The sequence below is a fragment of the Artibeus jamaicensis genome, unplaced genomic scaffold, assembly GCF_021234435.1.
Source record: "Artibeus jamaicensis isolate MK-2021 breed Jamaican fruit bat unplaced genomic scaffold, CSHL_Jam_final contig_464, whole genome shotgun sequence".
NCBI classification, from domain to species: Eukaryota; Metazoa; Chordata; class Mammalia; order Chiroptera; family Phyllostomidae; genus Artibeus; species Artibeus jamaicensis.
Genome location: NW_026521842.1, coordinates 19,439,186 through 19,467,140, shown reverse-complemented (window position 1 = coordinate 19,467,140; position 27,955 = coordinate 19,439,186). Strand labels below are relative to the sequence as shown.

The following is a 27,955-nucleotide window of genomic DNA, read 5'->3' as shown; positions in this document are numbered from 1 at the left end:
AACCAGCAATGATATATTTATTGCAGCTTTGTTCAAAGGGGACCAATCCCCAGCTCCCACGAAGAGAGCCAACCAAAATAACCCCCCACACACACACACACACATTCCCTGCTTGGGCACAACTTCTTCCGCCCCACTGCGGATGGGAGAGTCTGGATGTGCAAACCCCAATAAAGCTCTATACTGCCTAACTTTGTGGCTGATTGGCATTTCTTCCTTGGCGGAGCCTAAGAAAACCTTTCAAAAACTAACTTAAATAAAAAATTGTTTTAAGTTTGAAAAGAGCAAAAACAAATGTACACCAAAAAGAAGTGAACCTGACCATATAATTTGGAAGTGTGCAAAGCAACTTCACAATCAGATTTTAGAAAACATTTTAATTAACAAAATGTCAAGCATTGATTTAGGGTGTGGGAACCTCACTTGAACAGCTTGGGAAACTACTCTGTCTTTCTGGGGAGGAGCTTTCACTGGGTAAGAATACTAAAATCCACATGTTTCCCACAGTCTTCACTGCAATATAGTGTCAAATAATGTTTAAAGGCTGATAATTTTTTCTGACCTATGTTATTTAAGCTTAAGGAAAAATAAAAGCATATTCCTAAACAAATGTTTGATCTTATGAAGGAATTTGTCTTATTAATCCACACCTTGAAAATGTATTTGCTTTATAAACTATTTTAATAATTTGATAAGCTATAGCTCATCACATCACAAAAAATATTTAATGAAAACAGCATCCCTATGTCCGCATTCCTTGTATCATGAGCGTTTAGACGAATGTTTTAAATTTTGTATCTTCGAGGCATTATATTTCAAGAGTTCACACTAAAAATTGACAAATCTTCTTCCAATTAAGAAGACACACACTTGGGGAGTTTGGTCAGCTTGTGGTATTTCTGAGCAAGGTCAACAGACTTCCGTCCTTGTTGAAAGGGGAAAGACCACAAAATTAAATTCCAATGATTTCCCATTTTCTTAACACCACTGAAAAGATAACTTATTTCTTCTTCAGTAAAGTTTTTACGAATTTTTCTTTTTTCTGTAATTAATGAGAATTGCAGAATATATTAGTGACTGCTGTGGAAAAAAAAAAGTCTTCTTGAGACCCAAATAAGTGCTTAACTTACTCTAAAGATAAGAACTATATACAGAGAAAACTTCCTGCCTGGGCTACTCATCACCTAGAAATCCATTTCAATTTTTAAAAACTGAGTGTCTTCTATTAAGTTAGATGCTATCAACAATTGTAATTTTATCATATTGTAATAATGCTTGCAACATCTTTCAATCATGAAAATCGGGAGTTTACAAACATTTGACTGTTAATTCTTTTGACATTCTTGTGTGGACAGTTAACAAACAGCTTACCTATATTACAGATACAGTCTTCCCAAAGAGCTCCATAACTTCATAGAATAGAAAAAAATATCAACACTTGTTACTTTAATTATTAGTCTTGATCATTACTTTTAAAGAAGGATGTTTTGAAATTCACTTTAAAAAACAAGTTCACTACCTATATGGATGCTCAGCTTGTTAAAACAAAACAAACCAAAAGGCTGCAAAAGGGGAAAGGAAGTTTTTAACTGATTTTTTTAAATTTATTTTTTAGAGAAAGGGTAAGGGAAAGAGAAAAAGAGGGAGAGAAACATCAATCAGCAGCCCTTTGCCCCAATGGGGAACCAAACCTGCAATCCAGTCATGTACCCTGACTTGGAATGGAACCTTTCACTTTACAGGACAACACCCAACCAACTGAGGTACACTGGTCAGGGCTGATTTTTAGGGATGCCTTCTACAACAAAAAGATGCTCTTGGTATCTGTAAATACAAGTATCTTCAGATGACAACTACTAGAAAATACTCCTTTAAAGCTCTTTTATTCATTGCTAATCTATGTTATCATTGTAGGTAGAGTCTGATAAGGAGGATTTTTTTTGGTTTATTCACTTAATGCTATTTACTTTAGTAGGACCTAGAAAACCCTTAGGATTCTTGCCCTTGCATGTCAAGATAGTTAGCTATTTGTCCACTTCTCCTAGGAGAGGTGCCACAGTTGAGATCTTTCAAAATAGAAAATCTTACAGCAGAAGGCTGATAAAAGAAATGAAAATAATGTCTCATTATGACTTAATAGTCTTACTTAGAATGCACGTTCCATGAAGATGGAATTTTTGTGTTTTGCTCACCACTGTATCCCCAGGGCCTGAAACAGTGTCTAACACATAATAGGTGATCAATAAATAGTTGTTGAAGGCAAAAAGTTATTATTGGTAAAAACTGGTTTAAAGCTTATCAGTGAAATTATTCCTTACTTTTGGGACTACTAGAAAACTGCAGTTATCTTAGAAATAGGTGATTTCAGTTTCACTTGCTAAATGATTTGAACTCACTGTGATCAGTATTAGATGGGTTATTACAACATTCAGGTTATGAGGGTATGGAGCTGTTTATGTAAAGCCAATCCCCACTTTCCCATTGCAGCTGCCATCCCACTGACTCCGCGCTTAGCAGCTGTGCACAATTCCTCAAAGGTCTCAAAGGTTACTGCAGCCAAGTAGTAGGCAGCTCTCTAAGCCACAAGGCTCCCCCTCTGTGGGTTCTCCATTGGTCCTCTTGATATTGACAGGGCATTAGGAAAGAGCAGGGAAAACAGGCACGAAGGTTCAGTTCTACCAAGTATTTATTGTTCAAACCCCCTAAGGATACCAATTCAGCCCAAAAAATGCTTAGATGCTGCAACGGTCCCTTTTCAAAAGAATCGTCTAAAATTTGAGTGTAACCTATAACCAAATGAGTTGTGATGACTGTATCTAATAAAAAAGAGAAATTTATTAAGGGTAAAGAAAATGGCAATATATCAAATTTTTCTAGACTGCTTTTGAAAGAGATATGAGACCAATCTAATCACTACTTCCTCAAGATGCCTTTCTACATTCTAAAAAAGCAGGCCAAATTATTAACTATTTGGTTTTAGCTAAAGCAATTCTAACCCACAAAAAAAGATGTATGTATTTATGAGCTGAATGTCACAAAACATTATTTAGGATCTTTCTGTATAATCAATGTACAGCCATAATTATGTACATTTCATGAGGCTCTGCAAATGATTTTACTATGTAAAATTACTATAAAATATTTTTAGTTTTTATACATTTGCTTTTAAGATATGTTACTGAAAAAGAATCTATTTTAATTTGATGCCAACTCCTTGTCAAAAACAAGATTTCCAAGTGTAATTTCTATGGAAAAATACCCGTTTTCTTTTTTTTTTTAATTTTTACTTTTGTGAATTTCAGAGAGAGAGAGAGAGAGAAGGGGGAGAGAAAAATATCAGTTTGTTGTTCCACCCATGTGTGCATTCATTGGTTGATTCCTGTGTGTGCCCTGACAGGGGTTCAAACCTGCAATCTTGGTGGATCAGGACGATGCTCCAACCAACTGAGCTATTCGACCAGGGAGAAAACACCCATTTTCTAACAGTTTATACAGAAAATATTATGCTAAAAAGTGGGCTACCCTTTAGTGATATTGTACTTAATTTTAATTTACATGCAGAACTTTTAACCTAGAAAGAGATCCAGATATAAAAAGTAAATTTGAAATTTATTTCAAGGTTTTAACAGTGAAAATGGCCAAATGAAAGTATGTGGCAAAATGTTTCCTGGATCTAACAAGTGTGAATGTCTTTGCAGTAAATAACAGAATGGCTCTATAGACGTTACTAATTTCCAGCTTTGACAAGTAAGGCACTCAACTGCTTGTTACTCAGCAGGTACTAATTCCATATGAATAGAAGAAAATGGTAATGTTCTATAAGTCTCAGTGATAAACCTGGAATGTTAACTCTGAAGTTAAATAAAATTCCTATAAATTAATTCATTATTTAAGGAGTATTTTGATTTTTAAGCAGAGCCTTAAGGTTTATACTATTGAATATTAAATAAGGTTTATACTATTCTATATTGAATAAACTGTCTATTCAATTTTGGTTGTTTGAAGTGCTATAGCTATGAAACAAAACTTACAAAATCTCTCTGAAGTACTTGTGCACAGGAGAATAATTTTGTTCTTAAAATAGAAACATGATCTCAAGGACAGAACAGAGGCTTCTAAAGGACAGACTTGCATTTGAACCTAAGCTTTGCCATTTGCCAATTCAAAGTGGCTTAAAATGGGAATAAATACTACCTACCTTACAATGTTGTTGTAAGATTTAAAGCAAATAATATATATAAAATACCTAACACATAATGGGTATCTGATAAATATTAGTTTCCTCCAGCTCCTTCCCCCGCTGGCAATGAATGGGTGAGCAAGGAACACAAAGAAGGGAAGAGAGACGCCTCCTTTCTTAGGAAGTATGGTTCTCATCAGAGACAAGGGTTACCGTCTAAGAGCCATTAATGATGAAACAGAACAATCATTCAGCTGTTCTCTTCTTTCTGAAATTGTGGCTTATTTAAAATTAAATATATTTACTTATTCTCTTCCTTCTGAAATTTTGGCTTATTTAAAAATTAAATATATTCACTTATTCCTCCAGAGGTAGTAGGTTCTTTACTGAGTTGCTGTCGTCTACGTGGGGTCAGCAGAATTTCTGAAAAATATGAAAAACATTTGGCATACTTAGCATGTCAATCTGAGTAACAGCACGTCGATTCCATTAACATAATATTTCCCTTATGTTCCCCTTCTAATAGGAATCCTTAGGTGGATTAGGAACAATGTTTAAACCACCAGAGTCTAAATCTGCTCCCTGGGTACATCTTAAATCACTGGTTGCTAAGACACAGATTTTCTTTTCAACATTAGTTTACCCTCTAGCTTTTAATATAAGTTCTAGTTTATAGTTTAGGAGGTAAAGTCACAATTATAGTTTTAAAGCTGCTGAATCAATTACTTTTGTTACAGATAAATGATTTCCTTAGTTCACTTTTATATCTGTCTTCAGCTTCCACAATGACTTTGTGACGATCACATTGGTGTGGGCAAGAGTGCAAGAGCTTGCTAAAATTTCGGCTATTCAGGGATATTCCTACTGCTATGCAACCTAAAAGAAAAGAAATTAAAGCGATGTATAGATGTTGCAAAATATCTGATAACAAATCTACAAAAGCAAATACCTTTATGATGTCAACTGAAGTGAAATCAGGAATTACAAATAAGTCAAGCAGCTCGAAGTCTTGTGAGAGATGTAAAGACAACAAACACAATACAGTGAAATAAGTGTTACGACAGAGGTGTGAACAGAGTTATGGTGACACAGCAAAGGAGCTTCTACTATGGCCTGGTTCTAAGCAGGAGTCACTGTTATGAAAGACAGCCAAAAGAGGTAACTCGTTATGCCCAGCCATGTTTTTTTAATGTCCAATTGTGGAAAATTTCCAACACGCAAAAGTAAAGAAAAAAGTATAATGAACCTCTATGTATCCATTGCCCAGTTTCAGTAATTACTGATGCATGGTCAGTCACATCTTATCTACACCTCAGGTATCTGTCCTGCCCCCTCTCCCCGTGTATACACTAGATTATGAAGACTGAAATTTGCATTAAATTAGTAGTTTGTCTAGCCCTGGCCAGTATGGCTCATTTGGTTGGGGTGTCATCCTATAAACTGAAAGGCTGTGGGTTTGATTCCAGGTCAAGGAATCAAAACTGACATCTGCAGCCCAAGCCTGGGCTGCATGTTCGGTCCCTGGTTAGGGCACGTACAAGAGATCCCTAGTTGGGTGTGTATGAGGGGCAACTGATGCATGTTCCTCTCCCTCTCTTTCGCCCTCCCTTCCCTTCTTTCTAAAATCAATGTATATATCCTCAAGTGAGGATTAAATAAATAAATAAATAAATAAATAAATAAATAAATAAATAAAAGAATTCGGAAACCTGTTTAAAAAAAATGTTAGACTTCCGCCAAGATGGAGGCATAGGTGGATGTGCCGTGCCTTCTCACACAACCAAGATTAGAGAAAACTAAATATTAGCAACAGAAAACACGGCCAGAACACGGAAAATTGAACTTTTCGGAAGTCCGTTAACAACAAATTCTTCAGCCTGACCGGTAAGGGGCGAAACCAGCGGCTGGCGGAGCAGGGTTGCACAGGAGGACTCGGCCAGACACACTCAGGCCCGCGGAATCCAGGCGCAGGGTCAGACCTAGTGAGTGACCCAGCAAGCAACCAGGCGAGCGACTGAGGGGGAGACAGCCGGGCCCGGGGCTGCCTGTTGACTGAGGTCGCGCATTTGTGCGAGGGTGGACAGGCGAGGGAGCGGGCGGTTGGACCGGGCCGGCAGGTCCCCACGGCAAGTGGCAGTGGAGGGCGCCGCCATTTCCCTGCTCTGACCCCACCTCCACATACAGCGTCACAACCCAGCGACCTGGGACTCCAAGGCGCCGCTTTTCCCACTTAAAGGGCCAGAACAGACCAAAAATGTCGCAGGCAGAACTCAAAGCCCCAGAGATAAATCTAAATGACGAAGAAATAACAAAACTCTCAGACGCACAGTTTAAAACACTGGTCATCACCTTCCTCACAGATCTGGTGGATTATAGCCACAAATTAGAGAAACATATGAAGGCTAAATTAAGGGAAATGAATGGAATTCCACAGGAAACCCATAGAGATGAAAAGGAAACTGGGACTCAAATCAATGGAGTGGACCAGAAGAAACCAAATAATGGCCAAACAGAAAAGGGTCAAGGAGCAAGAATTCAAAGAAATGAGGAGAGTCTTAGGAACCTCCAGGACATCTTTAAACGCTCCAATATCCGAATTATAGGGGTACCAGAAGGGGGAAAGACACAACCACCAGTGGAAAAACTATTTGAACAAATAATAAAAGAAAATTTCCCCAATCTGGCAAAGGAAATAGACTTCCAAGAAATCCAAGAAGCCCAGAGAGTACCAAAAAAGTTGGACTCAAGAAGAAACACACCAAGGCATATCATAATTACATTAGCCAAAATTAAAATGAAGGAAAGAATCCTGGAAGCAGCAAGAGCTAAGGGGACAATCACCTACAAAGGAGTCCCCATCAGGCTGTCAGCAGATTTCTCAAAAGAGACCTTACAGGCAAGAAGGGGCTGGAAAGAAATATTCCAAGTCATGAAATCTAAAGACCTACAACCAAGATTGCTCTACCCAGCAAAACTTTCATTTAGAATGGAAGGACAGATAAGGTGCTTCTCAGATAAGACCAAATTCAAGGAGTTCATCATCACCAAGCCCTTATTATATGAAATGTTAAAGGGACTTATCTAAGAAAAAGAAGTTAAAGAAACATGAACAGTGAAAGGACAACAAACTCACAGTTATTAACAACCACACCTAAAACGAAAGCAAACTAAAAGGACAGCTAGAGCAGGAGTGGAAACATAGAAATGAAGATCTCAAGGAGGGTTAGCAACAGGGGAGTGGGAGGAGGAGATGGGGGGAGAAGGTACAGAAAACAAGTAGCATAGACAGTAGATAGAAAATAGATGGGGGGCGAGAATAGTATGGGAAATATAGAACCTAAAGGATTTGAGACACATGGACATAAACTAAAGGGGGGTAATGGTGGGGTTGGGGGGGCAGGGTGGAGGGGAATGAAGGGGGGAATAGAACAACTGTAACAGCATAATCAATTTAAAAAATAAATAAATTAAAAAAAAAAAAGAATGCAGTGCAATCTAACGTTGAAACTGTGAACTGCTTTGAGTTAGTAGTTCATGTAGTGTCCAAAAGATATTGACTATTTTGTGGTTCACTTATAAAATTTAAAATATCATGTGGTGCCCTTGAGAGTTCACTGAAGAGCCCCAGGAAGCCTGGGTGAACAGTTTGAGAACTGTAGTATTAAACTATTGATAGAAGAGGATTTCAAGGAATAGAATTCAACAATGCAGAGAAACTAGACAAAAAGAACTTTTAAAAAACTCATTGGTTTGGGGGTGGGACAGATGAGGCTTCAGGTAACCTGTAACATAAATGTTTAGTAGAAGGGCAATAAAAGGACCCAGATTGCAGGTAATTAAAAAGGGAATTAGCAAGCAAAATAAAAACAATGATACTGAAATAGAGAATAGGGGGACAGCAACCAGAGGGGAGAGGGGAGGGAATTTCAGGGGAAAAAGGGGAAGGATTTACAGGAACTAGTAGTATAAAGGACACACGGACAACAACTAAGGGGGGTGGAAATGGGAGGGAGGTGGGGGGAATGGGGGGTGGGCTGGGAAGGGAGTAAAAAACAGAATACCGTAGTTGAAAAATAATTAAAATTTTTTTAAAAGGAGAATTAATTAGCCCTGGCTAGTGTAGCTCAGTGGATTGAGCACAGGCCTGTGAAGCAAAGGGTTGCCGGTTCAATCCCCAGTCAGGGCATATGCCTGGGTTGCGAGCCAGGTCCCCAGTGGGGAACATATGAGGGGCAACCACGCATTGATGTTTCTCTCCCACTCTTTCTTCTTCCCTTCCCCTCTCTCCAGAAATAAATAAATAAAATATTTTAAAAAGGGAATTAATTAATACATTGATAGAGAATAAAGCAAGAGCAGAAATCTGGTAATACATGAAGGAAAAAGAGTAGATGAATACTTGAAGCAATACCAAATCACACTACTGGATTTTAAGATGAAGAGAAATGAACATGGTTTAAGGTGGAACCAAAGACGTGAATGGGGAGAAAGGGAATAAAGAGACTTTACAAGTACTAACAATGGGAAGAAAAAAGAGATGGGATTCAGATTATAGCTACATGTCAGTTTTAGACTAATAAAATTAAATTCTACATCCAAGACTGAAGAATAGTAATACATATATATTTGTTAAATCCTCACCCAAGGATATCTTTATTTATTTTGAGAGAGAGAAATATCTATGTGTGAGAGAAATGCTGATCGCTGACCAGTTACTTCCCTTGCTTCCCGTAAGCACCTCCCACCTCCCCTGAACCTGGGATCTAACCTGCAACCTTCCGGTGTATGGGATGACACTCCAATTACCTGAGCTACCCAGCCAGGGCAAGAATAATATTTTGAGCCTAATGTGCAATAGTCTTAATTTTCTCCATAGAGCACACAGTGCAAGAGTAAGAGTAAAGAGAAAATAGTGGGGTATGAAGAAGAAGAAGGAATGGAATAACACTATGGAGCATTTACAAATGCCCTGCAGAAATAACTCTGCCTGGTCCCAGGTAGGTACTTGAAATATCAGGGAATCACTTTGTATAGGATTCTCTAACCACTATGCTCTACACCTGAAACTAATACAAAATAATATTAAATTTAAACTGTTATCAAAAAATTAAAAATAAAGAGCCCAGCGGAAAAAGTAATGGGGCACAGAACACCAGAAACATTTACATATTTATTATAAGCATAAATCAGATATTATTTAAAACTTAATGCCTATAATACGTAGAGCATAATCCAAAATACATACCTATTTACTGCCTCTCTAAAATTATGAAATGTTTACATTACTCGGTAAAGTTAAAGTTATAGAAATATTATTACTTGTGACAAAAAGAGAATAATAAGATAATCTTAAAACTATTACCTATGTTGATTCATAAAAACAAGTACTGAGAACACAGGATGACACAGACAAAAAAGGTAATATTTTGAATGTTTTATGATACTCCAAGTGGTTACTTTTCCAAAAGAAATCAAGTTAAAATCACACTGGCAGAACTATTAAAAATTCTACTTAATATCAGATAAAGCTTTAATTTTGAAATAACTATAATTTTAAAATATTTACCTGAGCACCTATACTTGGATATTTTGAAAGAATTGTCAGCTGATAGAGAATTGATTATTTCTTTACTTATTATATCTGAACACAATGTAAATGGATCTGGAAAAAAGTGCAAAATGCAAGATTGTTTTTGAATAAAGCAAAGGACCTGATATTTACAATATTTATTAATTATCAAAACTTTCATAAGTTTTAGCCTAGAATTATACATCCAGTCATCCTGATGGATGAACAAAAACATTCTGGATTATCGATAAAAGGTGACTGAATATTATATCAGAAAGAGAGTCAGAAGTGTGGCTTGGATGTTAAAGGGCAGATATACAATATACATTTTTAGCTATGTTAGTCACCTAAATAAGTGTTTTCTTGAAAAGTCAAAGAAAAAAACTTTTTAAATCATACCTGTTACTGGTAACTGCTGCTTTCTATTTTTGACACTAGGATTTGGATGTTTGAAAACATGGTCACTAAAAGAAAATAGACCAGATTATTAAAAGTGAACATACTGTTTGGTGAGTGTACAAATGTCTCTGTAAGTGATGGTGTGATTCTGAGTGTCTGCCAGGCAGACGGAGCTGGAGCCAGGATCTACCAAAATCTACCAAATTCTGCCAAATAATCTTGCTTCTAAAAGTGGGGTTGAACAGGACTACAGAGGGCAATGATATTGATGCCAATGGAAATATGGAAGAAAAGTTATAAAAGGAAGAAATGAGGGCCAAAGGAAAAAAAAAAAAAAGGAACTGAGTGTGCCAGAGGGCAATGGAAGGCTGGCCCAAGAACATGCCTCCCTACCTCCCACTTCCACATCCCTGAGAAATCAATTAAAATGAACATCGAGTACGATTTTTAAAAGGAAAAAAGGAGTGGTACTGATACAGTCCACTTTTCTAACCCTTAGTTTACCCTGCAGCCTTCCCAAACATAGCAGCATCCTCTTAAGTCTCCCTTCTAGCACAGTAACCTTCAGAAGAGCAGAATACAAGAAAGGGTTTAAAAAGAAAAGCTACAATCCCAGGTACAGCACCATAAGCTACTGTATTTTGCCATGTAAAATGTGAACTTTCTGCCCAAATTTTTCAGGGAAAAATAAGGATGCACATTATACATGGGTAATACTAATTCCATATCTATATAAATGTTTTTAATTCCTTTACTTATGCTTGTGCATTAAACATGTAACTCTAGAAAGTAATAACAATATCTGGATGCAAAAAATCCTTAATATAATAATCAGTTTTGTTTCTAAATATAAAAAACTGAATTAAAAAATTAAAATAGGAGCCCTGGCTGGTGTAGCTCAGTGGATTGAGTGCGGGCCTGTGAACCAGAGGATTGTGGTTCAATTCCCAGTCAGGGCACATTCCTGGGTTGCAGGCCAGTTCCCAACAGGGGATGCACAAGAGGCAACCATACACTGATACTTCTCTCTCTCTACCTTCCCTTCCCCTCTAAAGATAAATAAATTTTAAAAAATTTTAAAGACTTTAAAAAATCAAAATGGCAGATTTTTTTCCCTGAAGTTTTGGACCAAAATGTGGGTGCACACTATACACAGGAGCACATTATACATGGCAAAATATGGTACTTGTGAGGGAGAAAGGACGAGTACTGGAGGTAAGGTGGGGGAACAAAGGAAAAGGCAAGCCTAAGGCGGATTTTCATCACACCTTACTCCCTTTTATCAAACTAAACTTACAAACTGGTTCTTGCCATGTTGCTGATAGATCATCTGTGTTTGCATTGTTACCTAAGGTATAGATAGGGTTTCACTTTCAGTTTTCTGACTAACCTTTCTAAAATTCCAATCTGATCATGTCACTCAATTTAAAAGTGCTAGTGGCTCTCTACACTCTATGAGTTAAAACCGAAAATCCTGAGTATAACACACAGGGCCCTGGATGAACTGGCCCATACTTTGCCGTCCCAACTCCTTCCCTGACACCTCCTACTGTAGGCTCCTCCCAAGACCACGTTTGATCATTTCTATGTCCCAGTGCTTAACAGGGTGGCACACACAGCACTGCACATGAAAATCTGCTGAATAAATGAAAAAAAAAAAAAAAAAGAAAAAGAAACAATTACTAAACTATACCTTGATTGAGAAACAAAATCTTTTTTTTCAAAAGTTTCTTTATGTAAGTCTTGGTTACAGCTTGAATTGGCTTCACACAAAGTCTTATTTTGTCCGCTCTCCCTGTAACAAGCATTAACTGGATTTGCACTCTTTAACGGGGTCTTCATTTGGTCATCACTTGTACATGCTTTAGAAATGAATCCACGAGATGCGTAACTCTGAGGTTTTCTAGACTGGCTGGTGTCCACATCTTCTGCTTTGGGATCCCCACCAATACCATCTGTATGGAGGTGTTTCAATGTGTTTGGAGTACTTATGTTCTTAAATGAAAAATTATCCTTATATTTTTCTCTTTGTATTTTTTCCTATAATGTAAAAAATGACAAGCAAATAATTTCAAGGCAATCCATTTGCTGTATAACCTAATTTACATTCCCTTTAAATAACTTAAAGGAAAAGTTTATGACTGTCAGTAGAATATACATGATAAAAGGGGGAGTTTACATAAGAAAGAAAAGGAAATTTATTCAATAAATTAATTGGAAACAACAGGGTAGCCATCTGGAAAAAAAATAAATTGAGTCCATATCTCACAATTTATACAAAAATAAAATCTACATGAACTAAATATTGATATATTAAAATGAAATTATATATGTTATAAAAGAAAACATGACATTTTAATATTCTCAACTTGAGGAAGACCTTTCTATTATACAAAATCAATAAATCATAAAAAACTAATATATTTTACCACACAAAAATTTTCTTAAAGTTTTGCTAGAGACCAAGAATAATATAAGGTGTGTGTGTGTCGTGTGGCAGGGCAATCTCAGAAGAAAACAGGGCCAGAAGCAAAACCAAATAATAATCAAGACATCTAGAAAGAATATACATAAGTCATATCTGGGCTATGGTGTAATTTTTCTACTAAAGCTTACAAAAAGTCTACAATGAAATATGAAAAAGATCAATATTAGTGTAGAAAAATATGCAAAAAAGATGAACAGTTAGTTCACAGGGAAGGAAATATAAATAACTCTTAAACATGAAAAAGTGCTCCATCCCACTTATATAGCAAGATAAACAAACATTAAAGCTGCACTGAGGTAGCTTTCATCCATGACATTGGCAAAGATCAAAAGTGTATGGAGAGCCCTGTGGATTGAGCACAGGCTGCAAACCAAAGGGTCGCTGGTTCCATTCCAAGTCAGGAATGAAACATGCCTGGGTTGCAGGCCAGGTCCCTAGTGGGAGCCACGTGAGAGGCAACCACACATTGATATTTTTCTCCCTCTCTTTCTCCCTCCCTTCCCTCTCTCTAAAAATAAATAAATAAAATCTTTTTAAAAAAAAGCGTATGGAGAAACACTCTGGTACGTTACAGGAGGGAATATAAATTGACACAACCTCTATGAAGAAACACATGTACAAATTATTAATGTTATTAACTGCAGTATTGTTTGTAATAACTAAAAGTGACCTTCCAGGTAAAGATGATGAATTTAACAGCTGTACTTATTTTTGGTGCTTCCAAAAAACCAATTAGAACAGTTTTGAAAAAGGCAAAAACCTACAAGGACAGGAGAAATGAAAGAAAGACTAAAGGCAACAAGACTTTGGAAACTGGAAAGCAGACAGGTGAATGATAGCCTACTGAGCAGACTTGATAAACCTGAATCCAAAGCTAACAATGGGAAAAGCCAAGAAACTACTTAAAATATGCTACCAACCTCTCAAAAGGCTTAGAAATTGGAGGTACTAGGAACCTATTGGAGGTGGTGTTAAAAGCAGGAAGAATGGATGAAAATCTCTTTAAGAAGTAACTAGATAACTAGATTCCTACTCCTAGATACACACACTTATTAGGCAACTAGTGTTAGGCAATTGACTAACACTAGAAGCTACTCTCCCTTTCCCAGGTAGAAAATTTAATCTCTGGAAGGGACAAAACAAAGTCTGCACACTGGAAGATATCAAGTAAAGCTAAAGGCAGAATACTATTCAAGAAACAGACTAAGCAAATATTTCCATGCTGAATACTAATCGTTCCCCATTTTGATTGACAATCTCCAGGTAGGAGATTAGACACTGGAGGTTCTTCAAATAATAACCCACTTAATCCTATGAGAATCCACAGTCAACAGATTTCCAAGGAGACTTTTAACATCTGGCCCTTAAGTATGACCAGCAACCTAAGATCACCAGAAATCTGAATAAAGCTACAGACAAAAAGAAAAAAAAAAAAAAAAACCCTCAGAGGAGAAAGATGGAGGTAGGAAGAAAAAAACTAAAGAGGTAAAATGAAATAAGGAAAATATTTAACACAAGAAAGTCAAGGAAGTCTGAAGACCATGAAATAAGAATAAGAGCATTTAAAGTGTATACAAAAGAGGCTTTGGTAACTAAAAATATGATCTTTTACCCTCCAACCTATATTTTTGAAAAGTACTTCAAAAAAGTTCTATATTCTTTGAATTCAAAGAAACCAACCTCATTTTCTTCTCTTTCAAGCTGTTCTATTCTGTGAAGAATTTCCTTTGATCTCTTCCAACATTCTTCAATATTCTTCTCTTTCATATTTGTATCTTTTAATTGTTCTGCTTCATTTTCATCAAAAGGTTTTTCTCTTAGACATAATTTCTCAGCTTTGTAATATGGGAAAAAATAGTGAGTCTATCCATTACTAGCAACATTGTTTTAACACTTTAAATAAGAACAACTTCATACCCCACACCTTTTTCTCTGAATTTTGCCCTTCTAAACTATCTCGACTGCCCAAGTGGTACTGAAAATAGGTAGAAAACAGGTGCTTGGCAGAAGCCCAAGACCTAAAGAGTCATGAAACAGACTTTATTCTTCAGAGCTACAGGAAAAAGAATAGCATGAAAATGTTATACCATGCACAAAAACACTCTAAATTATATGGATATGGGTTAGAAAGCAGTTTTTTTAAAAACAGTTTTCATAAAGTAGCTCCTTCCTATAATCTTTTCCATTTTCTTTCCACTTGTGGCAACAATTTTTCTTCCACAAAGACCAAAATCCTATTCACAGCCACTGCCCTTGGTGCTCCAGCCAAATTGGCTATCAATTCCTTCAGTGCACCAGTCTCATTTCCATCAAGGGGCTTTTGTGCCTCATTGTTGCTTATCCCTGAGATACTCGCCCATAACAAATGCCCTTCTTTTCACCTAATTAACTTTCTACATTCAGGTCTTGGCCAAAGAATCTGTTATAGGAAAACGAAGCGACCAGACACCGAGGGATTCTGGAGTACAAGATTTATTATTTAACGTGCACGGGCCTAGAGGAGTAAGTCTCCAAATGCTGAGCCCTGAACAAAGGATTCTTGGGGCATATATAGATTAGGGGGTCTTCCTGTCTACGTGACAAACGTGGGATACAGAAACAGAATGTGATAATTGTTCTATCAGCGGGGGTACCAGTTCCAGTCCTCACTATCCAGCCACCCGCCCTCCCAGACGGCCCCATCATTCTCTCTAGGGTGCCTGGGGCCTGGGCAAATAAAGGTTAAACAGAGGTTTTTCAAAGTTTCCCATATCAAATCATTTCCTCCTGAAGCCTTTTCTGTTCTACGTCTAGGTCATAGTCCTCTGTCACAGAACTCTAAGATCTGTGCCCCATCCCTTCTAAACTCTTAGGTTAATTTCTAACAATACACTCATTTTTGACACTACTCATTTACTATCTATTTCTCTAATTAAACTAAGTTCTATGAGTGTACAGACTGTTTCTTATCACTATATTCTTAACGCCTCTCACAGCTCCTGTTAAATAACTGGCGGACATTTTTAAATAAGTAAATACTTCGTATTATGATTTGATCATGTTGCCCATAGCCCTCAAATTTAAGTCTTACAACTAAATCTGTCCACACTGTATACAATACGTGAATTATCTATACTGTTGCTCTCTTCCTTAGGGGTTTTATATGCTGAAACACTCTAGTCATCATGTCCAAACTGCATACTCTGCTCTTCAGATGTAAGAGGAGCCTGGGAGCTAAAAGGGCTTGGCTCACCCAAGCAGATACAAATTCCCCTTCATAAACTTCGGTTGGTATTTTTTTAAAGTAACAGTAAACTTACTAATTTTTTTGCAGTTGAAAAGCACAAAAGTGGCAGCTTTGTTCAGTTCCTCATTCTGAAATTCAGTTAAGGCTTGTATCATGAGTGGAAGCCCATTGTTTTTGAAAAGCTCATACTGATTTTCCTCTGGAAAAGATATTAAAAAATTAGAGTAGAAGATATTTATTTTATCATAAACTACCTACATTAGGTCATAATTCTTCCTTATGATAATTATGAACATAGTTCAAATTGGAGAAAACAAATAGCTTTAAAAGTATATTCAATTAGGAAATAGTTGCCTCACGTAAAATATCTAAGGCTCATAAGTAATGATCTCTGAAATACAGCCAAAGTAGTTTCATGCCTCATAAGCATAAACAAATGCCCTCACGTGGTTTTTAAAAAAGTATAGTTCTCAATAAAACCTCAATAAAAAAATGAAAAATTTACAAAGTATATTAAATCCTAAATTATGCAGAAATTAAGAAAAAGAATAAAGAAATAAACTAATTCACTCCATGGAGTGAATGGAAATGAGGAAAGCAGAGCAGAAGGAGTGAGACAGCAAACAGAAGAGAGTGGAAAAGTGGGCGGCAGAGAAGGGAGACGGGAAGGAGAGGGGGAGACAGGAAAGTGAAGAGGGTTGGAAAGCAGGACAGTGGGCAGAGGGAGAATGGCAGGAGAATGAAGCCAGGGAGGAAAGTGGAAGTGAAGAGAAAAAAGAGGTGAGAATAACAGGTAGAAAAGAAAAGACAGAACTTTTAAAGGTTTTCAGCAAAAGAGAACACGATCAGATCTGTGCAGCAGTGTTAAGAGTGGATTGAAAAATGGAGGTGGAAGGGAAGACAGGGAGCAATCTACTGCAGTCACATTGATGAAGGAGGTGAAGGGGCTGGGGCCTTGAGAGGGTAGCACTGAAACAGAGGGGTAAGCAGAAACAGAACCACAGGTTTAGGGACGGACTAAACAACATGGATTAAGAAGGATGAAGAACAAAATTACTGGTCTGGAGCCTGAATGACTGGGAGAAAGGCAATATTTTTAAGTCTTTCACATGACTAGAAGGAACCAAAAGCAAAAGTATACTTCCACTTCACTGTTGTAATAAGCACACTAAGTAAACCCAGTATTCACCACAAGCCTCTGTGCAATGACCAAGAGTAAGAATGATGCTAAATTTGTCTCCTGAATCCAGACTTTCATGAAGCAGTAATGCCAGAAGTTTTGAAATGATGTGATACTTGGATAGTACTTCCCCAAAAGTAGCTGTTAATATAGAAAATAGGAAAAAAAGGTTAAGTATAAACTTAAAACTTTTAACTATACATATACATATCTTACATATACTATTTTTCAGATCTTATCCTAGGAGAATGATCTTATATATCTATATAACATCTAATATATGTGTGTATATATGAGTAAATACACCCAAATGCATCATAATGAGGGTGGCTTATATATAGCCCTCATTAATCCCTCTTCTCATATTAAACACATTTTACTAAAGCAAATTTTTAAAAGAATAGGTTTTCCTTAATTATCCTGCATACTGTTGGTAATATGAAGCATTCTTAAAAGCTGAATATGCTTATTCTCACTTTATATACCTCTTCTTCCCTAGATTGGACAGTAAAGACCGTCCTGTGCAACAAATTCCTGCCTGTCAATGAAATACACTAATTGGCCACGATTCTACTGACATTATGCAGTAAATCACACCTGAGGCCGAGAAGCAACAAAATTCGAGAAGTCTGCCCTTTTAAACTATACTTCTCATGGCATTTTTAACAGAGCTCGCCAAGAGTCTGACAATATTTACATCAATAATAAGGTTGTGAATTTCTCGAGGGGCTACACCTTAATCATTTCTGCAACTCTAGAGCTCACACAGAGCCCTACTCATAGCAGGCCTTCAATAACTGATTTTCTAAAAATCTACTTATTTTTCAATTATTGAGTTGCTTACTACAAAATTTACAGATTTTCATTGCTCAGTGTTTGTACAAGTGAGAGGCAGGAATGGGTTCAACTCTGGTTCTGTCATTCACTAGTTATGGCAGGGTAAGTCACACCTCATACTTACCAGAAAGAGATCTACCTTAATTCTTTACATAATTTTTAAAAAATCTATAGATAGGGTTTTCCATTCCTTCTGTCTCGAAAACATCCCTTGATTTCTCATCTAAACACTTTAATTTAATGCCACTTTTTAAGTGAAACAAAGGGTTAGAGATGACAGAATCTATCATTAGACTTGAAGTGAGAAGACCTAGATTTGAACATTAGGGAAGTCATAACCTCTATGGGATAATGAGGATTAGACTAGACAATACGTGTTAGTGCTCAAGCTACCATCTCAACCCTTGGCATATTGAACTCAAACAAAATGCAACTGTAGAAAAATTACCACGCATTTTTACTCACGATTATCAGCAATACATGCATCCACTGTCTTTGTCACCACCACTGCAAGCTTCGCACTGGAAAGAGTCTTGTGTGAATCAGATTCCAGATGCACAAGAACTTGAGACAACACATCCAGTCCACCCACAGATAGGAAGTATTTCTGAACAAATGCTTAAGAAATAAAGTAGAACTATTAATACTACAAACAAAACTGTATGGTTTCATTCAATCAATCTGAAATAAATATAACATTAACTTAACTTTTTCAAATAGTCATCTCTCTATATCTACAAGTGATTGGTTATAGGACCCCCCACGCTCCACTTCTCCCGCAGATGCCAAAATTCTCAGATACTGAAGTCTCTTACATAAAATGGATTATTATTTGCATATAACTCATGCGTATCCTCCCATTTACTTTAAATCATCTCTAGGTTACTTATCATACCCAGTACAATGTAGATGCTATAAAAATAGTTGTACTCTACTGCTTAGGGAATGACAAGGAAAAAAGTCTGTACATGTTCAGCACAGACACAATCATTGTAGGTCCATCTATACAGTACACATCGGTAACAAAAGAACTTTATTTTTTGAGTATTTTCTTTAATTTTTTAAAATTTTATTGCTTGTAGAGAGAGAGGAAGGGAGGAGTAAACATCAATTTGTTGGTCCACTTATTTATGCATTCATTGGTTAGATTACTTCCTTATGTATAGTACAGTGGGTTTTTTTTTCTTGTGTGTTAGATATCTCTTTTGCTTCCTTTAGCAAGAACTTGTACATTTTACAAGAATGACATTATTAAACTCAAATCCTTCAGTGGAAGCACTATAAAGAATATATTCATTGACCTAGGTTGGTACTCCAATTAGCAAGTTGTCTATTTTCTGAATTTCAATATAACTCATTCCTCAGATTGCTTTACTGAGCAAACTAATTTAACAGTTCCAAAAGAATACATGTTTCATCCATCTTATTTAAGCCTAATTCTTTTACTTCTTGGAGCATAAAATTATAATATATTGAGAGTCAATGACAACTACTCCAAGTGAAGAATCAATGACATATATTTTAAAAGTCTGAATTCTTTTGTTTCCCTGATGAAAATGATTCTGATCAGAATGTATTCATGAGTTTGCGCATTCCATAATCTCTACAGCTCCTATTCCAGTGATGTGCTTGTAACAGAGGGATATAAAGGCCAGTGATAATAATTCTGCCATAAACCTTCCCGGTCTACTCTAGCACCACAAATTGAACCACGATATTTTAAACACAAAATTTTTTTGTGTTGTTCCATAAAACACAAAGATCTTAACCTAAAAAAAAAAATCATGTTCAGAATTTTTTACATCTGAGAAAGTTAACTGTTAGAAAATGTTATGTAAGGATAATTAAACATTTTTCAATACTACAGAGACTCCAAAACAGGATTCTTTACTGCGAAGTAGTTTCATTTTTAAAAACTTGGGGGGAAAAAAAGCACAAAAAAAAGAGAAACAGACTCATAGAGACAGAATAGACAGGTGACTGCCAGAGGGGAGTGTGACTAGGGGACTGGGTGAAAAAGGTGAAGGAACTGAAAAAGTTCAGGTTTGTATTTCCTTTATTTCTTTCTTTTCCTTTTAATATCTGTTAAGATCTAAAGTGATGTCACCTTTTATTCCTGATATTGTCATTTGGGCCTACTTTCTTTAACTCGTGGTTAGTCTGGCTAAAAGATCCATTTTATTGATCTTCTTTCAAAGAACTAGCTTTTGGTTTCATTGACTTTTCTCTACTGTTTTGTTCTTTTTTATTTCATTGGTTTCTGATCTCTTTATCATTTTCTTCTTTGTGCTTACTTTGACTTTAACTTACCTTCTTTCCTAATTTCTTAGGCAAAAACTAAAATAATTAATCTGGGACTTTCTTCTTTCGTTATGCAAGCCTTAATGCATAAAGAATTTTCTCTCTAAAGAAATGCATATAAATTTCACTCTAAACACTGAATTTCTATCATCCCACAGTTTTTTAATGTTGTTTTTCAGTTGTGTCTTTTAGTTAGAAATACTTCTAATTTCCTTTGTTACTTATTCTTTGACTCAAAAGTTTTTGTTTCTTTGTTTTGGTTTCATTTTTTTAGTTCTGAGTTGTTTAATTTCCAGATATTTGGGACTTTTCTAGATGTTTTATTTTTATCTCTAATTTAATTCTATGTGGTCAGAGAAAACATTCTGAGGGGTTTTAGTTTTGTTTTGTAGAGCTACCTGGGGAGATTCAAACTATGCTACCACAATCATCTTCCCGATATCTTCTTAACAGATCTACTTTTATGATTTTCCTATCTGTAATAGTCTCAAACATCCCAAATGACCCAACTTGTTGGAATAAAATTAATCCATTAACTCAATTAATTCAATAGGTTTCTACTATTCTTTGAAATAGTGGCTTCAAGTATAACTTAGAAAATAATGAATACGTACTGTTATTTGCAAGAGTGAGTCCAATAAATGAACAAATAGGGCGAATTATCTCAGGTATCATGCAGTTTATTAGCCAGTCATTAGCATGTTGAAAAAGTGAACAGCAAAGCATTTGATTTTCATCTGAAAGAAGGCAAAGTTAACCATGTTTTAATACATTTGGAGAATATCGACTTTTATTTTTTAACTTTAATATTTAAATATTTGAAATAATTACCATTTTGAGGATTGTTGACACAGACACACAGGGTACTGCATACTGACGACCACAACTGGTAACTCTGGAAAACACTTTTATCCGACAAATTCAACTCATAATTTGAAAGAACTGTCCTATTAGGTTTGAAAGAAAAGGAAATAAATTAATACAAATGTATTAAGGTCTTCAGTAAAAAATAATTAGTAACAGGAAATTCACATTTGCTTACCTGAACAACCGTGACAGAACTTTAATACAACCTGTTTCTCTCACAAGCGTTTGTCCAGTCCCTTAAAAGAATAGCCACACATTGCAGGTATATGACTTTTGTTTATAAATAATTTTGCAGAAGTGGAAAACATTTAAGTAGTATTTTAATAAGTAACTTTTAATTACTATAAAGTATAACAGATTTACAGTAGATAAAATCTGATCAACATTGAGGGAAATATATCACTTAAGCTTAGAGAATGACAGCACTCAAATTTCTTCTAAAACTTACAAAACACCTGTTTTTAATGGATCTATTAGGTACAAAACACCTATTTTTATGTTCGGAGCATAACAAAATATGCTCCAAAATTTAAAAAAATTTCATAATAAAGCCCTGACTAGTGTGGCTCAGTGGTTCAGGTATTGTCCCCCAAATCTGAAAGGTCACAGGAAGACACACTGCACATTGATGTTCCTCTTCTTCTCCCTCTCCTCCCCTTCCCCTCTCTCTGAAAATCAATAAATCTTTAAAAAAATAAAATAAAAATAACTCAAAATAGAAAAAATAAAATCTAAAAGCATTTTAAATGCTTATAAAATTTCTAACAATTTGAAAATTTAAATAAAGTGATGTTAAAAAATAACCTTAACCTGAGCAGTAGGTGTATAAGATACATACTATAATATCTTTGCAACTTTTCTGTAAATCTAAAATTATTACAAAATAAAAACTGAAGCCCTGCTGGTGTGACTCAGCGGATTGAGAACTGGCCTGTGACTGAAAGGTCGCCGGTTCGATTCCCAGTGAAGACACATGCCTGGGTTGCAGGCCAAGTCCCCAGTTGGGACAGTACGAGAGGCGACTGATCTGTTTCTCTCTTACATCAATGTTTCTCTCCCTCTTTCTCCCTTCCTTCCCTTCTCTCTAAAAATAAATAAAATCTTAAAATAAAAAACCTGAAAAAAAAAGTAGTGAAAAATCAGCCAACCTAATTCATTAAATGCCTGTCTTTTGCTCTTAAAGCTGTTTCTTTTCATTGTTAGTTAAATAATACAAGTCACTTTACTATTTGTTAAAATTAATAAATATCAATTAATTAAATGTATGCTATTAATCCTTTCTTAAAGCTAGTAGTTCTCAGAAGTTAGTAAAAACAAAAGAAATTGATATAAAAACTAGAATAAAAATATAAATAATGACTATTCTGATTTATTATTTTTAAAAAATGTTAAATGTACTTACTATTATTTGAAACTAGAACCAAAATAACGTAGACAGACATTCTTTTCAAATTTGTGTTTGAATCATTATTGGATAAGAACCAAATTAAGTCTTCAAACAATTCTGAAGTGCACAAAGTCTGCTGGCAGTAAACTGAAATATAAAAACACAATTTTAGTTGCTATGCATAGCACAAATCAGATATCATTTCACTGACAGTTATTGGTCATATAACAAAATTTTTGACAGACTGGTATGTGCTTATTCAATTAGCAGACCAAAGAAGCAATACCTTAATTAGAAATATTTGATCTAGGCTCCAAAAATGCATTGCAATCTTCTAGAATTTCCAATAAAAACCTAACTAAAAAATTAAAATGTGACAAAAAAATTTAAGATGAGTAAATAACAAAACTTAGCAAGAGAAAAATTTAAGAAAAGTCAGAAGCCTGCTTTAGAAAACAGAGAGACAAATGATAAAATGATATGCTATTTCTTAAGACTGTTCTAGAACTAAAGGTACCTTTCCAAAAAGCAAAAATAATACCCACATGACAAGTTTTTTTTGTAATAATCACATAATAAACAAAATATTTTTAAAAATTGAACACAGGGATATAATATTTTATCCAGTGCCTAAAACCAACTATAAGATTCTTTCTCTCAAAGGCAAGGACAATGTCTTATTTATCCCCAATGCCTAGCATACAGCTTGATTCTTAACAAGTAATGAAGAAATATTTAATGGATAATAACATATAAAGTTGTTTAACAAATCAGTGGTTTAGATTCAACTTCATTTCAAATATACTACAGAAAAATGTTTTTGCCAACATGAATTTGTATATCAGAGTATACGCATATACAAGGTGGTGGTTGTAGATTATCTTCATCTTTTGATTCAGATACTTCTATATATAGACAATGAACAAAATACAAAAACCAGTTATAGATCCACCGCATATGAAAATTGATTGCGATGACAGTACTACCTCAAATCGATGTGAAAAAAACCTACTTTTTAATAAGTGTTAGGATAGTTGGACTGCCATTTTATTTTTTAAAAAGAGATAAATGAGCTATTCATCATACCTCAGGAGAATTAAAAAAGGATAAAAAATGTAAATGTAAAAAAAAGAAAAAAGAATAGAAGTACCAAGAAAACGTGGGTAGATTCCCCTATAACCTGGAACTATGGAAAACTTTCCTATAGCTTAAAATACAGAAGCAAAAAAAGGAAAAAAGAATGAACTTTATTTTCATCAAAATAAAAAACTTAGGCATAAAGTGAAAAAAATGTTTCTGACTAATGCCAAGGAACATGTGAAAGATTCTGAAATGGATGAAAATGATTATTGAAAGAACTATCTAGCACACCCTTCTAGATCTGTGCCTTTCATTGTCTTTGAGCTATTTCACAACTCTGTAAACTAAAAAGAAAAAAAAAAGACAAAACCTGATAGTAATGCAAGTTACTCTTGTCAACAAAAATGCAAAACATTTTGGACAGTAGAATGCGATCAATTATTTCAGTGCATATATTGACCAGTTGTGTGCCTATTTTTAAATCTATTTCAGCATTCCTAAGTGCCTATATTGGTTTTTGCCATTGCCTTTAAAACATTTGTAACATTTTACTGATTCCTTCATTAGTTAATAAGTTAAAATATAATCATTGGCATACATTAATTTAAGTAAATAAATAAATAAATAAAATACCTGGATAAAACTATCCAAACACATAAAAAAGAAATTTAATTTCAAAATTAAGTTAGTAATTTGTTAAAGAATAACACAATGCTTGAAGGATAATGAAATAAAGTTGTTATATTTTACCATTTTTTTCTGCAACAGTTCCTAATGTATATAAGGATGCTTCTTTTACCATGCTATGTTCACTTGACTTTGCAAGATCTTTTATAAACATCAAACCACCAATTTCCCGAAAATATAAACCAGCATTACCTGTAGGATGGGCAGACAAAAAAAAATAGAAATGACACTTACTATGATTATTCTTTTAAGAATAAACTAAATCACATGAACATAATAACATAACAGGTAGAACAACTGACTGGGAGAGAAAGAACTATTTAGATTTCATATGTCACAATTCTAAAGAATTAGAATCATGGATGACAATTTATTATCATGTCTTACTGTTTTGTTGACAAATTGAATGAATAGTGACCAAAGCTTCCTTTTGTGAAAAAGGGTTGTCCATTTGATACTTCAAACACTCTAATAGTAAGTTCAGGTCAGTCTTCATTTCTAAAGAACAAAAATTTCATTATTTCAAACCAAACATTTCTTTTCAAAAAGTAATCATTTAAGTTTCGCTTCTAAATATATATCTTTATGTTCACTTTTTAAATAAGTATGAATTACTTTTATAGTCTAACAAACGATAAAGAAATATAAAAGAAATGTTTCTTAAAAGAACTTGAATGTCTTAAAATTATTTAATCTTCCCCTTTTGTGAAATATAGGAATAAAAAATCCAAATATTATATACAGTTTTACACCTATAAATTAAATGAGTTAGGTGAAATGGACAAAATCTTTTTAAGATACAAATTCCCAAAACTCACCCAAGAAGAAAGAAATAACTTAAGTAGTCATATCTATGAAGAGCATTGAAACCAGAGTTAAAAACCTTTCTATAAAGAAAACTCTAGGTTCAATTCAGGTGGCTTTATTCGTAAATGCTTCCAAATATTTAAGGAAGAAATAATACTGATTCTATACAAACTGTGAACATTTTGACACTGATGCTTTCAAGCCATCTTGCTCACAAAACATTCTTCTAATGTCACCTGGCTATCATGTAAAGACCCTAATGTTTCTCAATACCTAAACTATTTATTTCATAAGCTATGCTTGCTTACAGGAGCTAAAAAGGATTCCTGACCACAAAATGAATAGGGCTGAGCCCAATGACCAAGATGGCATATGCAAGAAAAGACTGTGGCCCAAAGGGCCAAGTGCAATAGAAAAATAATGACCCATGCCTAAAGAAGAATTTAATCGCTTCACATCACAGCCTGTAAATATAGAAAGCGCCTTCCCAGTTGGGGAGAAGGTATCATTACAGCATGAGCTTACCCTCTCCATTCCTTTATCAAAGAATAAAGTTTCTCAGACTTCCGCCAAGATGGAGGTGTAGGTGGAAACACTGTGCCTCCTCAAACAATCAAGTTTAAAGACAACAAAGTTTTAGTAACAAAAAACACAGCCAAAACACAGAAAACTGAACTATACAGAAGTCCCACAACAACAAACCCTTCAGCCAGACCAGTAAGAGGGGTGGAGCCAGCAGCAGAGCAGGGTCAGGCAGGAAAGATCCCCGACCCAGGCACGCAGGCAGCTGTGGGCAGATCCCAGGTGTGGGGTAGCAACAGGTGGATCCAGTGAGGGCACAAGATGGCAGGCTGACCGCAGTCACACATTCACACGTAGATAAGCCAGCAAAGGAGAGAGCAGTGAGAACTGTGAAGGCCCAGCAGCAGGAAGCAGCAGAGGGGACCGCTATCGCCCCTCTTTAACCCCACCCCCACATACAGTGTCACACACCAGCGACCTGGGTGGCCCTGCCCTGGTGAACACCTAAGACTCTGCTCCTGATATGTAACAGACACGAAAGGACCAAAACATGGCTCAAGAAGAACTCAAAGCCCCAGAACCAATAACTCTAAGCGACCAAGTAATAGCCAAACTTTCAGATGCACAGTTCAAAACACTGGTGATCAGGATGCTCACAGAATTGGTTGACTTTAGTCACAAATTAGAGGAACATATGAAGGCCAAACTAATTGAAATGAATGGTAATGCACAGGAAACCAATAGTAGTGGAAAGGAAACTGGGACTCAAATCAAGGGAGTAGACCAGAAGGAAGGAAAAAATGACCAAACAGAAAAGAATGAAGAAACAAGAATTCAAAAAAATGAGGAGAGGCTTAGGAACCTCCAGGACATCTTTAAATGCTCCAACATCCAAATTATAGGGGTACCAGAAGGGGAAGAGGAAAAGCAACAAGTGGAAAAATTATTTGAAATAATAAAGGAGAACTTCCCCAATCTGGCAAAGGAAATAGACTTCCAGGAAATCCAGGAAGCTCAGAGAGTCCCAAAGAAGTTGAACCCAAGAAGGAACACACCAAGGCACATCATCATTACATTAGCCAGATTCAAATGAAGGAGAGAATCCTAGAAGCAGCAAGAGATAAGGAGACGGTCACCTACAAAGGAGTTCCTATCAGACTGTCAGCTGATTTCTCAAAAGAGACCTTACAGGCAAGAAGGGGCTGAAAAGAAGTGTTCCATGTCATGAAATCTAAAGACCTACAACCAAGATTGCTCTATCCAGCAAAGCTTTCATTTAGAATGGAAGGGCAGATAAAGTGCTTCTCAGATAAGATCAAATTCGAGGAGTTCATCATCACCAAGCCCTTATTATATGAAATGTTAAAGGGACTTATCTAAGAAAAAGAAGTTAAAAAAACATGAACAGTGAAAGGACAGCAAACTCACAGTTATTAACAACCACACCTGAAACAAAATCAAACTAAGAGGACAGCTAGATCAGGAGCAGAACCATAGAAATGAAGATCACATGGAAGGTTAGCAACAGGGGAGTGGGAGGAGGAGAAGGGGGGAGAAGGTACAGAAAATAAGTAGCATAGACGGTAGGTAGAAAATAGATAGGAGGGAGGGCAAGAATAGTATGGGAAATACAGAATCTAAAGAACTTGAGATACGTGGTCATAAACTAAAGGGGGGAATGGTGGGGGAGGGGTGTGCAGGGTGGGAGGGAATGAAGGGGGAAATAGAACAACTGTAATGGCATAATCAATAAAATATAACTTTTTAAAAAGAAAAAAAAAAGAATAAAGTTTCTCCTCTGCTTTACCGAACTCAGTCTTGGTCTACCGGCACGAACAGTACTGGGCAGAAAGACCCTGATTTGGGTTCCAGGACCTGAAGGGTTGGTAACACTGAGGCTGATTTCCAAAATGCTACATTACATTCCTGACTCTCCATTCATCTCTCTGAAATGTTTTTCTCAGTTTTTTTGAGGGCCCTCTTCCTCGGCCAAACCTTTATGTGATGGTGTACATTAAGGAGAACACTCTTCTCCATTCTTTTCTCTTTTAATACTTCCTCTCTGGTTAATCGCCTCTATGCCCATGGATTTAACTTTCAACATTTTGAAAATAACTGAACTCCTCCAGGCATACTTTGATGGTAGTTCTCTCAGGTCCCCAACTGTTCTTATATCTACCTCTATTAAAGCAGCTATCATATGGTATCCTGCCTTTTCCCATTAGAATGTCAATTTCCTGAAGTGAGTGTGACAGGCACAGAGTAGGCACGTGATAAATATTTATGTAAATTGCTAAATTATTCTTTCATTTTCTGGATTCTGTCAGATAATCTGCAGTACTGCCCACAAATGTATAAAACTAACTGCAGACATATGGTCTATGAATTTCTCACCCTGTATTTTCTTCGTGTCCTCACTTTCCAT

The 27,955-nt window shown here is 35.8% G+C and overlaps 1 protein-coding gene across 1 annotated transcript; it reads right to left on the bottom strand.

Annotated features, from left to right (window-relative positions):
- Window positions 1–772: 772 nt before the first annotated feature.
- TERB1 (telomere repeat binding bouquet formation protein 1) lies at window positions 773–27,955 on the bottom strand. Its single transcript, XM_037162726.2, has 17 exons — window positions 27,925–27,955; window positions 24,589–24,699; window positions 24,265–24,393; window positions 22,450–22,581; window positions 21,223–21,283; window positions 21,012–21,127; window positions 20,795–20,917; window positions 18,345–18,497; window positions 17,052–17,183; window positions 15,936–16,061; window positions 14,317–14,471; window positions 11,842–12,188; window positions 10,149–10,213; window positions 9,747–9,842; window positions 4,907–5,056; window positions 4,538–4,603; window positions 773–1,042 (listed from the first exon to the last, which is right to left on the bottom strand). The coding sequence occupies exons 1-17, from the start codon at window positions 27,953–27,955 to the stop codon at window positions 855–857; spliced, it is 2,181 nt and encodes a 726-aa protein (XP_037018621.2). The 3' UTR covers window positions 773–854.